The following is a 14,451-nucleotide window of genomic DNA, read 5'->3' on the forward strand; positions in this document are numbered from 1 at the left end:
GTATTTAGTTTTTGCTTTTGTTTTTGACAGGTGCTTGACCTGGAGAAGAAACAAAAGAATTTCGATAAAATACTTGCGGAGGAAAAAGCCATTTCGGAGCAAATAGCTCAAGAGCGTGACACCGCAGAGCGTGAAGCCCGGGAAAAAGAAACAAAGGTGCTTTCACTAACTCGTGAATTAGATGAAGCGTACGATAAAATCGAAGATTTAGAAAACAAAAGAAAAGTGCTTCAGAACGAGCTCGATGATTTGGCAAATTCGCAAGGTACTGCGGATAAAAACGTACATGAGTTAGAAAAAGCCAAACGTGCATTGGAGTCCCAACTGGCTGAATTGAAGGCCCAAAATGAAGAACTTGAAGATGATTTACAATTGACCGAAGATGCCAAGTTGCGCCTGGAAGTGAATATGCAAGCATTGCGTTCACAATTCGAGCGAGATTTACAAGCAAAGGAAGAACAGGCGGAGGAGAAGCGCCGTGGTCTTATTAAACAAATACGTGACTTGGAGGCCGAGTTAGATGAGGAACGAAAACAGCGCACTGCTGCTGTTGCAGCAAAGAAGAAGCTAGAAGGTGATTTAAAAGAGATGGAAACAACAATGGAAATGCATAACAAGGTTAAAGAGGACGCGTTGAAACATGCTAAAAAACTTCAAGCCCAAGTTAAGGATGCTTTGCGCGATGCTGAGGAGGCCAAGGCAGCGAAAGAAGAGTTACAAGCTGCAAGTAAAGAAGCTGAACGTAAAGTTAAAGCTTTGGAGGCGGAGCTACTCCAATTAACAGAAGATTTAGCAAGCTCCGAAAGAGCTCGTCGTTCTGCCGAAACCGAACGTGATGAACTCGCCGAAGAAATTGCAAATAACGCCAGCAAAGGTTCACTTATGATTGATGAAAAACGTCGATTAGAGGCTCGAATCGCTACGTTGGAAGAAGAATTGGAAGAAGAACAATCTAATTCAGAATTGCTATTAGATCGTAGTCGTAAGGCGCAGTTATCCATTGAGCAACTTTCGACTGAGTTGGCAAATGAAAAATCGAATTCTCAAAAGAACGAAAATACTCGTGCATTACTTGAGCGCCAAAACAAAGAACTTAAAGCCAAATTAACCGAGATTGAGACGGCACAGCGCACTAAAGTAAAGGCTACAATCGCAACGCTGGAAGCGAAAATAGCCAATCTTGAAGAGCAGTTAGAAAATGAAGGAAAAGAACGCCTCTCGCAACAGAAAGCCAATCGCAAAATGGATAAGAAGGTTAAAGAGCTAACAATGAATATTGAAGATGAACGTCGCCATGCTGATCAATACAAGGAGCAAATCGATAAAGTACGTTCTTGTAAATGTGACAATTAGTTACGAATTATACTAATCAAATTATTCTTAATATAGCTTAACAGCCGCATGAAGCTACTTAAGCGAAATCTTGACGAAACCGAAGAGGAATTGCAGAAGGAAAAAACGCAAAAGCGCAAATATCAACGCGAATGTGAGGATATGATTGAAAGTCAAGAAGCAATGAACAGAGAGATTAACTCTCTAAAAACAAAATTAAGGTAAGAGAAAAAATTAATAAAACATAGTTCCAGAAAAATACAATATAAATAATAAATATTCAGGGAATTTATATCAATATATATTTTTCACCTATTACAACCATTTTTATTTCTAAGCTTTAATTTATAGTTATTTCTCATGCTCATTGATGATTATGCTTAAACAATTTAAAATAAAATTAATGCCAAACTATAGATCGATGCAAGTGGCAGAAACGGAAAAGGCTAAAGCCTATTCACCTAAGAAGGACGCTTCACTTATAATGAATTGTGAAGGCTTGTAAAGCGGCGGTTAAAAATGTTTAAAATGAGGAAAAGTTTAAAATGTAAGGGCGTCTAATTTGTTTTGCCTTTCTGAGTTCTCGCACGTATTTTAGATTATTTGACCCTATCCACAGATATCACAAGCCAACTCAAATACTGAAATGAACTTACATATCCCTTATCTCAAAAAAAGCTTATATGTATTTCGTTTTTGAATATCTTGAAAGTGATTCAAATAATCAACCATAGAGAATAGAATTATTGACATACATACATATATTGTGTTTTGTTTTAATGTAATCAGACTAAATATAAAAATTTTGGCGTAACGTATGCAACGTACTTTCCTCACTAAAATTTTTTTCAGAAATAAAGATTATTGAGGTCAGCACTTCTTTATACATTTATGTTGTCTACATCATTCTAATTACGATAACAAGAGGAAAAATGTATTAGGAAAATGTTGATTGCTTTTCTTCGAAGTTTTGGTTATAAATCCCACATATAAAAAGTTTTAGGTTATTTTCATCTGCAGTCTAAAGTGACAACATTATCATAGAAGATTTGTACTAAAATATATATACCCATACCTTTTTCGTAATAAAAATATGTCGATTCTAAAAAAGTATTATAACTGTCAGCGTTATTGAATCGAAGCATGCTATTTTTGTTTGATAACGCACAATATAACACACAATAACTTATCCCGCATGCCACAGGAATCATTCCCGGCAGACCAAAGTAAACATTTGTACATTATTTGTATGAATCATAATTTTCTGAAAGAAGAACCAAATCTTTTGGATCTGTTTTGTATTGAGCATGCAAAAGTGTTGGTGTTAATATTCCTTCTCTCATCTGATCTCTTTTTATAATGCTTTATTTTCTTTGCAGGCGAGCTGGTGGAGGTATTGGTTTAAGTTCGAGCCGCTTGACTGGCACACCATCATCGTCGAAACGGGGCGATGATAGTTCCTCGGTGCAAGATGAATCATTAGATGGAGAAGACTCGGGCAATTAATGTATTAATTGGAAGTTAATTTTTTAATTGAATTAATATACGAAAGAAATTTGTATTTTTGTTAAAATCAAACACTCCATTATCTGCCGACTATTGTTAGCAGCAACTAAAATGTAAAACGTATTGGAAAAGAGCATTCACTCTCACACACAACACATCAATTCGGAAATATGAATAAACACATCGAAATATGAATTGATTAACGATTAGAAACATTTGTACACTTTTTATACGCAACGTCATTTTATACATTTCCTTTTAAGCAATGACGTACAATTTACGAGCATGCATACCCTAACTTAACATAATTACATAAACATTTTATACACCTACGAAATTGATGATTCAACTGAGCCTACAAACGAGTATTCGAGTAATTACGGAAAATTGCATTTATAAGATTAAGATAAAAATAAAGTAATAAAAAATGGTAACACGGGAATTATAACATTTATTTCATACAGTATGTACTCAGTACACACAGTGTACAGTCGTTCAGCGCATTGCGATTTTCCAAATACTTAAATTGGTCAAATCTAACATATACTACTATTGCATATATCTGAGCATGGTGAGGATAGTAAATATTGAAAATACCATCGTTTCTTTATCTTCTTGGAATAGCTTCTTTAATAACATGTAACTACGTATGTGAATATTAGGAACTCTTGCACCACATCTTATCAGTTGTTAAAATACTTTACAAATACCTTTAAGCTGTGAGAATTTGAAGAATTTGTCAAAAACCTCCATTGAGTGGCAAGCTAATATGATATTGTTAATGAATTGCCTACACTGTTCATAAAATAAATTTATTAGCAGAGATATCATGCAACTTATTGAAGCATTTCTGAATGTCATTTTATAAAATTTCGTATAATAAGAGAGATGGCACAACTCCAAAGAAATTCAAAATAAAAATTCAGCTGTAATTATACATTGATCTATCCAGCAAAATATGTCTACATATGCACATACGATATTGACATGTGGGAAGGCCAGAATAAAATCATATCAATCGTCATATTTCACAATTGAGTATTCTTTTTTCATTATATTTCCCATGCATTTTCGGAGGTTTATAAATAGTATTTATATGCATAAAAGAAAACAGATTTAAAGGAGTGTTGAGTGCCTTTTTAATTTCAGTGACGATGATCCATACATATACATACACACTTGCTCTGTAATGTACTATTATCTACAGCAAAATCCTTATTCATATAAACTTTATATATCTACTTGTCGCCGTTCTTGCAATGTATATGCATATGCAAATGTCATATGTACATAAGTATAAAAATATGAAAATATCCAAGTTTTCATAATGATTCAATTATAGAAAGTTCTTTGTTTTCCCATGAATTTTCTTTTTACATTTTGATGATTTTGTGTTATTTACAATCTATTCGTATTCAGTTATCACTCAAAAAAAGTATTTTCATTGATTAAAATCTTTGAAAAATATATTTTTGAATCATAAAAACAAAACAGCTGATTTTGACATTATGGATACAATTCCAATGGAAAATTGGTGTTTTGGGCTATCGACACAACTTTATGTAATTGAATCATGGTTTACATGAAATTGAACGAACTCAGTATCCGAATATAACGTTACATTATTAATCTTAACTGGAATTAATATATTTCTAGCTTGAAAACGTTATGTATTCTCTAAGTGTTTCTAAAGACGTACGTACATATACACACATACATATGTCTTCAAGTTGTCGCCCCATATCATATAAAATATATTTTGTTGTTATGCTCTGCAATGTGCCATTTATTTATCTGTCGTTCAAATCAATATAACTCCACGTCCAACAGTTATGTATTCATATGTACTGTTAATTTTTAAATTTGAAAAACATCTTGTGTTGCCTCTTAATATTACAGTCTCTCTTATTGCATCGTAATTAGTCGATAGTATGCGACAATTGTTTTATTTGAAACTTTTAATGTTCGCCTTACCATTATTTGTTATAAAAATTAACTTTAAGAGTAAAACGAATGCGGAGTAATTGTTCAACTTCAGTATAAGGAATTTTTGTGCTTTTGAAGCAGGCAATGGGCGCTAATTCTTAAAAATAACACAATTTCATAATTGCCTGTTTGCATACAGTTTTCCAATTTATATTTTGTACTTAAGACATATATTTCATATACCTTTTACATATTTCTAATACTTTCTTCGTAATGAAACATAAATAATAATGACATAAAAGAGAAAATCACTCTATATTAGATATAAGATTTTATTTTTTTTTATATTTTGTTTAACATTATAAAAATTGTATTACCAATATTAAATGTTTATAACTAAAAATCACATTATTCTTTATAATTTAATAAATACTGAAAAAAAAACTATTTTTTATCTATAGAAAATATTAAAAATTACAAATAACAAATCTTGATATTGTTTTTCTCACTGCAACAATGTTTTCGGCAATCCATCATCTCAATTTTGTCAGCGAAGAATATACAATTTTTATATTGGTAGATTTTATGATGTGGCTCATTGCATATAAAATTGTTTAAAATAAAAAAAATTCATTTTCCACTAGAACTACTGAACGTTTTTAGAAATTGGAAACTTAGCATGCAAATTGTCAAAGCTCTTCTTTGGAATCAAATGGAAGATATGTCGGTGTCAAATATAGATATACAAATTTTATTTCTAGATGCAACCATGCTTTCCTACGAGCAGTTCGGATGCGGTATCACTTTACTCCAATCACCATCGCCTTCAAATCCATTTAATTGAAAGCATAGTCTTATCCATCCTATCCACATTTTAAAAGCTATTCCAGCGTTGCCATGGAAATTTCAAATAAACGTTTTAAGTAGAATTATGTAAGTTTAATTTCCTGCAAACTGAAAACTATAACGACTATATTTACATATTATTACGACGGTACGTAAACGTTTAAAAGGAGAAAAAATGAGTAAGATTGCAAATTAAATCAAACCGTTATTCGACGCAATTGTGAATGTGGACTGATTTTTACAAGTTTTAGAAAGAACTAACATTTTGTCTAAAATATTATGTTCCCATAAATAATTTAATAAGTTATATGGTATATTCCACAATATTATCGAAAAGTGGGACGGAAATCATAAAGTTAGTTGGATTAATATATGAGTTCTGAGGTAAATTAATGACTGATTTTACCAAATTAGAGTAGTTTAAGAAAATTCGTTCCAATATGGTATAAAGTCAAATAAAAATCCATAATCATCAGGAGTGCAGTAGTGTCCAAGAGAGATTTGCTTGGTTGTCAGAATTGCAACCCAATTCTGGTTTTCAACGGTGTCGCAGGATCTGATTGGATTTCGTGTTTACGAACAAACCACAACCAAACCGCTGTTGGCTACTATGATAAAATTTCCAAATCAATAAATATGAAAGCAATTGTATTAAACTGAGTTCCGCAATTTTATCTCTTATTTAATTGAAGTAAGAAAGCAACGAAAAGATTAAAAGACAGATTTTAAGATATCGTAGTAATCCCCTAGATGTCCGAGGGGAATCGTAAGTGAATTTTAGTTGCGTTTACTTGTATTCTTGTATGTATTTACTTGCTTATTTTACAGATTTATAATACATTATCGAATAAATATAGATGCATTTTTTTCGTGTTAAATTACGTTATATAAATTCCTTAAAATATATGAATTATTTTCCATTAACTCAATAATTATACCATTTTCTGTTCTATTCTTATATTTTTCCCTATAGAAATAGGTTAATTTATAAAAATAAAATAAATTATTTTCTTAACTTACATTTTAAATATGTTAACGACTATATTCTTGCTTTGATTCTGATAAAATTAGTTTTAGTGTTTCCCAAACCCGATACAGTTTCTGCTTCGAACATTAATGTTTTGAATTCCTGACATCTACTACATTACCCGTATAGGGAATAGAGAGAAAAAGGCTGGAAAAAAAGTTATTATGGTGGGGTATACATGACATACGATCAATTTAAAACCGTATATATATAAGTACTGTATTAGTTCATACGTAAAAATAATTTTCTTTGCAAAATTTTGACTTTGCAGTTTATTTGACTAAAACTTTCTTATCTAAAAACAGTTTCAGTTTCCTTTTGATTCTTTATAAAATACATATTCAAAAGTTTTATACATAACTAAAATAAATTCTATGTACTTTTCAGTCAAGACGGTAGTTAATCTTAAAATATATTCACAATTATATAAAATATTAGGGGAAGGGTTAAATTATCGATTTGATCTGTATGCGCCTCAACTAAAGAAGTTGTTGTTATTGCTATTGATGTGCTAAACCACTTCATAGGTGACAATTTAGTGTAACCAAAATAGTTTAAAAACATTGTTGCCAAAAAAGTCATCACCATAAATGCTAAAGTGCCTTCCAAAGATTTTTTCGAGCCTACGAAATAAATTATGTTAAAATAGTATTACAAATTTATTGAATAAATTATAAATACTTACTACGCCACTTAATGCGACCAAATTTCGAACCAACCACACTGGCAGCAGTATCGCCGAATCCAATTGTCAGAACTCCAGCTAAAATTGAAAGTAATCGGGAATTGTCATTCGTATACTCATTTTCCCCACAAGGGCAAGAGCTTATCCAAAGAGGTATGGAACAGCCAATAAGCAGACAGAAAGGTGTTAAAGCGAGTAAACCAGCATCTTTCTCGTCGGAGAATGATGCAAATGCTCTGCGCAAAGGTATAGCCAAAGGCGGTATGTTGCAAACACGAATTAGTTCAAACACAGTAAAAATTGCCAAAGCTACTCCAGTAGCAATATATAGAAAACTACATTGATAAATTATTCCAGGTATGAACACAAGCACAATAAGGACATGAAATATTTTTCGTATTCTTGTGGAAGCTTTTTCCTCATTGCCAATTTGCCACCACACAGTCAAAAATGTCAACAACACCATTATTACGTAGAAAACAACTATGTATACCTGTAAATCCAAAATTACCCCAAATTTCGTATTGCAAAATTATATTTACTTACCCTGACTTGGTCTTGTAATATAAAATTCAATAAGAAAATTATAGGCACTGGATCCGTTATAGGAGTGGATGTTACGCCTATAACTAAAATAAACATTAAAGCATAAAAGTAGGTAGGCCCACGTAGAACTTTGGCAGCCGATAGTAACCCACAGACCACAAGAAGATAGGTTAGTGCACACTGCCAAAAAAATAAAATGTTAAAAATACATCACGTTATATTTTTATTTACAAACCATCATTATAATATTTAGATCTTCAAAAGTACTCCTGTTTTCAGTTTTCAGCAATAAAGTGAAAAACTTTAAAATTACATTTAATAGGAAAAGCATCAACCCCTGAACGAGTATAGATGCCTCTCCAAAACTAAAACAACCTGGTAATCCACGTAGCACACGAATATAAGACTTCTGATAAATGAAGGTTATGATAAAGCCCCAAAATAGTCCATAGCTCCAGGACTGTTGCAATAAAACTTTGTATAATATTGTGGTAATAAAGCCAGGTACAAATGAAATAAATAGTTTCAGCAGCAAACCCGTCTTGCAGAACATATATAGAAACAAGCAGAGGGTATCTATGCTCATACCTATTGCGGCAATTGTGAGCATGGGTTGCGTGGAAACTTGCGTATTGCATTTGTTTTCATGTATTAAGTTTGATGCAAAGGCAAGTGGAAGTAGCAAACACAGCCAGTAACCAGGAGATGCGTTCGGTCTGGTAATGTTAATCATAAAACCATAAAATATTATTCAACACATCTTAACGTATGAAGTAATAGCATAACCTTATCTAAGATTATAAATTAGGCGATGATGTTATCAGTCGCTATTATGTTATTGGTGAAAGGTGCACTAATAGTCATTAGTGTCCATGCAACGTAATTACATTTGTACCTTACAAATAGGGAATTTGAAATTCTTCCGTTTCCTGTGTGCGCAATTCCACTATTATCTTCACTTGATTCCGCAACAACTTCGTTTTTTTCTGTCCCCATTTTTTATGACCTGTCGTAAGAAATGTTTGTAGTTTACTGATAATAAAACTGACCGGCACTTGCCGGAACAATGTCTACGTATTTACTTTCCGTCTGGTTTTACAATTAATCTTAAAGAAATACAAAACTAAATATTTTCAACATAGAGCAATGCTTCTTTTTACTACCAAAATTCATTCACAGTTGAAAATAATGAGACATTAATATTGAGAATGACTTAAATCGATAAAGCCATAGTTCATTACAAACGATGCTACACCATCGCAGTGAATTTCAATAAATGTATACATAACAAATTAAATATACAGATATTATATCAATAAGGTGGAAACTGCCAGATTCAATTCAAATTATCTAAACTTATAAAATATCTTATAAAAGGGCCATATATGTATACAGCCCAATTCTAATGCCCTTACAAAAATCACCACCCTCACTATTGTGAGGTTTTTGTTATTTGTAAAGTTTTCCGTATGCTGACGTGATTTCAAAAGCTCAAATGCTCACAATTACCTCACAAATTTGTGATGTGTGAAAGCAAACCTCACAATACAATATCGGTTGCATTTGTTTTGATAACTTCAAATTCTTAAAGAAATTTGCAATTATTTTATTGAAATATAATGGAGAAACTATTCTTTCAAAGGCGTTATCTATTATAAATGTAAGTATTCGTCTATTACAATAAATAAGTAATTTACGTTGTTTGTACATTTTACTTCCTTTTAAGTATGAATAAGAAGACATATACATACATATTTATGTTCAAAACGATTCAGACAAAATTTTATTGTAAAGAATACATATGCGGATAAAAATATATTTATGTTGAAATAATACCCTGTAAAGCTGCAACTGGTCCTGAGTTGTTCTTTCACATTTTGAAATCCTTCCGAAGAAATGAAATTATTATATATGCACCAAATTTAATAGATTTGAAGAATTACTCACTTTTCTTGGTTGTACATTTCTTTATTTTGTCTTGTTTGTTTTTGTAAAATAGCTGGTTCACAGCAGAGTGCTATTCACCTCATATGGTGAGTGTTTTGTGCTTTTTTCTGGTAAGGTTTGAGCAAGAATAACCTCACAAAATAATCCTCACAAACCAGTTGTGAGGTTTGCTCAGAATAGAGTGATGTATCTCTTTCTCGGATATGTGATATGACTGGAGCTGATACTGCTGATGTAGTAATGGCTATGAGACTTTTGTTATTTGGTTGATAGATTAACGTCATCTATCATGGCAAAAACATATACTTTCCTTTTGGACCGAATAATGAAATTCGGAAATATTGGGACGTTGTAGTTGCTACCAATCACATCGTGTTATACCATATAGTGTTGGAGAGGTAAGATTTTAAAATTAAATTCGGGGAAGTTAACAAAAATTACAGCTGTTCAAAAATGAACGAAAATTATGAAAAAATTTGCTATATTTTGAAGTTTTTGTATAAAAAAGAGAAAAATGCCACGCAAGCCACCAATGAAATTTGTGAAGTCATGGTCCAAGCGTGGTGAAGCTCAACAAATGGTCGCAAAGCCAGGATTGATGCCTCGAAAGATTATGCTGAGTGTTTGGTGGGATTGGAAAGGAATAATCCCCTATGAGTTGCTCCGGCCTGGTCAAACGATTGATTCTACAGTTTAATGTCAAGAGCTGACGACATTGAAGCAAGCAAACGAAAAAAAAACGGCCAGAAATGATCAACAGAAAGGTCTTACATCAGGACAACACTAGTAGACCACACACATTTTTAATGCATCCACCCTATATCCCTGACCTTGCACCATCGGATTACTTTTTGTTTCGGTCAATGCTGAACTCCCTTAATGGAGTAAAGTTGGCTTCAAGAGAAGCCTGTGCCGCAGTTTTTCGCCGAGAAACCTGAAAACTTTTACACTAATGGAATAAAGTCTCTAGCTGAAAAATGGCAAATAGTGGTCGACCAAATGGGTACATACTTAGTTCATTAAAGTTCATTATAAATATATAAAAAAAAATAAATTACAAATACGAAAAGACTTTTTCGACTACCACATAAGAAGCATAGAGAAAGCTAATATTTGCTCCACCTTGTGTTCGGTGATACTCGAAGACCGTTGAGTTTCGCTCAGCTTGCTCCTTATTAGTACTTCTGGTCGTCCAGAGTTTCATTTGGAGTTCAGTATTCAAGTTTAGTATGTAATTTGGGTACATAAGCATCGCGGCTACTTGGCCCGACCGACTAAGCATTTAGGTAACGGCATTAGGTTCTAGCGATTGCTGTAATGAAATGCTTAAAATTAGCTGAGAACAATGGTCTCTGCGTTGCGTGAAAACACTGACAGATCGTTTGTTACGGCTTCATTCGGACAGGATATAAAATTCTGGTTGGCTTCTTTGGACGCCACCCCTGGAATTCACAGATCGAACTATTTGGGTACAAAAACGAAATATTCACTTTGGTTTAAATCACTGTCCATCGTAAACTTTATCGTCAAGAATAATTGAATTCTGTTGTTCGATTTGTACCGCAAACTTTTCAATCAATCGACCATACACGAGCAAAGGGATTGGCACTGTACCTTAAACGCTATCTTAGAACTATAACTGTAACTGTGCCCTGAATGTGAAAAAAGTGCAAAAGTTTCTCGTGTGGTAGCAAATTAGATTAATTATTAGAATAAAAAACAAGCGGTTCAGCAAACTTTGGAGAATTTTTTTGGAAAAATAGACTTCAATGGCCGCAAGTTCGTCTACAGGGTCTGAATATTTAATTTTGGATTGAATTTCTAGTCTTTCTTATGTTTTTATATTAATAAAATTTTACGTTTCTTTTGTTAAGTAAATATTCTTCATCCATGAAAAATGCGGTAACTTATCTTTCTTGTTTATAAGAGTCGCGATATCTTGGAATTACGAAAAGAGGTAAGTATGTGGGGCTAGATGAAATAACTAAACCGAGTATATCTATTATCAACACCGAGAAACTTTATGATTGTTAAGATATTGGGTCTAATTATTGAATCCGCATGGAAATCGAATTCGTTGCGGAAAGAATTTTCGATCGAAAATGTTCATGCGATTATTGATACCGTCGATAACCTGCTTTACCATACCTTAAGTAAACTGTGTTATCAACAAATTTGACAAGTTTGAAATATGAAATAAATTGTCTTAGCTTTTTGGTTCGTTTTTACAAATATTTAAAATGGATACAATTGCATTATATTTAAGTGATAGTGATGATGAAAATAGTGTAAGCATTCGTCGTGAGCGCAGAAATTTGAGGAATATCTCAAAAGACGTGTTGGAAATGTATGGCTATAAGTGAGTTGAAATATTTAAGCTAAAAAGCATCATTTTATTTACAAATGTATGTATGTACATACGCAGTTTCATCAAAAATTTTCGGATGAACATTTATATACGTTTTGGTGGAATGCGAAAATGAATTTGGAAATGACAAAAGACAAGGTTCTCTTTCTTCAAAAATAATACTTGCTGCATATCTACGTTTCTTAGCCACAGGCAGTTATCAACATTGTATTGGAAAGGAGCTCAATATAAATATGGCCCAATCGACATTTTGTGTTGTATTCGATGAAGTATTCAACATTCTTGAGTACAGGCTATGTTCAAGATGGATTTCCATTGACATGACGGCCAGAGCGGAATTAGAAGCAAAAACATATTTTTTGGAAAATCAAAAATTCCTGGTGTGGCAATGGCAGTTGATGGGACTCACGTAAAGATAATGGCACCGTCAAGAGATAAACATCTGTATTTTAACCGCAAAGGATTCTCAAGTCAGAATGTTATGGTGGTTAGGCCTTTTCAAAATTAACCTTTCCCTCAGCATTCTATATATACATACTATATGTTTTTCGTATGTAGGTGTGCGACCACAAGATGCAAATACGATACGTTTGTGCTAAGTATTCCGGCAGTAGTCATGATTCTCACATATGAGATATGAGTGATTTGAATTTGTTCTCTCTAAATTACACATTTAAAACATAATTTAATGCGTTCTCAAGTATTTTTTTACATGAATACTTACAAATGCTCCATTTTTGCCAATTTACGCAGTTCACTGATCAACGGATAGATTTCGACAAATATTTTCGATTTTGCGGTTTCAATTATTTCGAAATTAGCGCCATCTGTTAGCCACGGAATGTATTTTATCAAGTTGGCAATTAAGTTCAACTGCATCGGAAACTTAATTTTCGATACGGTTTCAATGATTTCAATGTAATAATTTTCGGTCGAATTGTTAAGTTTTTCGATCAAAACGGATTCAATAATTAGACCCAATATATTCGATTTATGAGCCCTTTGTACAAATTTTTATTTCGATATCTTCATTGGTTCTGATTCATTCATGTAAAGTGAAATATTGTGATAAAAATTAAAATTGTGTTGTAAATAAGTACGTAGTCGGATTATGTCTATTTTCAACTCGTAATACATATGTACATATGTATATAAAAGTATATGTGAAGGTAGTCCAGGTAAAGGTACTTATTCAATAGCCTTCGCTCAACTTATGGTTAACATAATTGGCCTACTGAGCAAATTATTCGCAACACCATCACCCATCTTGAGACCCAGCATTCCTTATTGGCTAAAATTGACCGATAGACCATCTTCAGCACGCAGTGAAGAAAACATAGCAGCCGTAGCTGAGACCGTGGTGAGTCGATTCAGCACCATTCGCAGCAACTTGAACTGTCGTATGGAACGACTTGACAATTTTACGTCGGGATCTTGAATTGCAAGCAAACAAAATACATCTACTTCGCGCTATGGGCTGTTGAAAAGTTCCAAGAACATCCGACGTATTCGCATTTAAGACGTAGTACAAACTGAAAAGATTCAAGAGCTGCCATTTCAACCAGAAAAAACAACGGTTTGGTATGGTTTGTATGCCGGTGGCATAAGCGGTCCATATTTATTCAAAAATGATGTCGGTGAGAACGTAACCGTCAATGGTGACCGTTATCGCGGCGTGATAACCGACTATTTATGCCTGAAATTGAAGCTCGTAATCTTGGCGACATTTGGTTTCAACCAGACGGGAGTGGCGCCGTTTTGTATGGGGAAATCTAGAAAACTAGTGAGATAATCTACTCAACAGCCTAAGTCTCGTAACAACAACATGGTAAGCGTGATAGCCGCATCCGCTTTCCGTGAGAAGTTGTGGAAGTTAAGTAAATTATTGGGATGTACTTATTTGATAAAACTGAAAACTGATTTGAATAATTTATTTTAAAAGTGTGCAGGCCTGGTTTTCCCCTCTACGGTTCTGATAGCAGATGATTTAGTGCCAGCTTTGCACAATTCGTAGCTACCTAAAATTTGATTTGTAAGGTATTATTTTAATTCTAGACGCTGACTGATTTGCAACACATCTTTTTGGACAAAGATTAGGCCACCAAAACTTGGATCAAATATGCCTTAGTGAACACTTTTAGGTTTGATAATTATTCCCACAAACTTAAAAAAAGAAATAGGTACCAAGGAATTTTCAGAAATTATTTCTAAGTGACAGATTTTTGAGATTAAGGTTTCATTTTCAATCAATATATATACATATATGTA

General features: G+C 33.0%; 2 protein-coding genes across 11 annotated transcripts in view; one reads left to right on the forward strand and one right to left on the reverse strand.

Moving 5' to 3' along the window:
• Nucleotides 1–3,266, forward strand: part of LOC120770998 (myosin heavy chain, non-muscle) — a 37,932-nt gene extending 34,666 nt beyond the window's left edge. For 8 of the 9 annotated variants that reach the window (XM_040098748.1, XM_040098751.1, XM_040098749.1 and 5 more), the window contains 3 exons: nucleotides 31–1,326; nucleotides 1,390–1,553; nucleotides 2,712–3,266. In XM_040098748.1, the coding sequence (XP_039954682.1) occupies nucleotides 31–1,326; nucleotides 1,390–1,553; nucleotides 2,712–2,838 (1,587 nt within the window). In that variant the 3' untranslated portion in view covers nucleotides 2,839–3,266. Of the gene's footprint in view, nucleotides 1–30; nucleotides 1,327–1,389; nucleotides 1,554–1,749; nucleotides 1,880–2,711 lie in introns of all 9 variants that reach the window. The other variant, XM_040098753.1, reaches the window with a different exon arrangement.
• Nucleotides 3,267–6,333: 3,067 nt separating this feature from the next.
• Nucleotides 6,334–9,064, reverse strand: LOC120771000 (dolichol kinase). Of its 2 annotated transcripts, XM_040098755.1 has the most exons (6): nucleotides 8,951–9,064; nucleotides 8,764–8,874; nucleotides 8,104–8,584; nucleotides 7,869–8,048; nucleotides 7,323–7,815; nucleotides 6,334–7,260 (listed from the first exon to the last, which is right to left on the reverse strand). In XM_040098755.1, the coding sequence occupies exons 2-6, from the start codon at nucleotides 8,862–8,864 to the stop codon at nucleotides 7,043–7,045; spliced, it is 1,473 nt and encodes a 490-aa protein (XP_039954689.1). In that variant the 5' UTR covers nucleotides 8,865–8,874; nucleotides 8,951–9,064; the 3' UTR covers nucleotides 6,334–7,042. The 2 variants fall into 2 exon arrangements, with proteins under 2 accessions (XP_039954689.1, XP_039954691.1); XM_040098757.1 differs by lacking the exon at nucleotides 8,951–9,064 and having other exon boundaries at nucleotides 8,655–8,850.
• Between the last annotated feature and the right edge of the window lie 5,387 nt (nucleotides 9,065–14,451).

The sequence above is a fragment of the Bactrocera tryoni genome, chromosome 3, assembly GCF_016617805.1.
Source record: "Bactrocera tryoni isolate S06 chromosome 3, CSIRO_BtryS06_freeze2, whole genome shotgun sequence".
NCBI lineage: Eukaryota > Metazoa > Arthropoda > Insecta > Diptera > Tephritidae > Bactrocera > Bactrocera tryoni.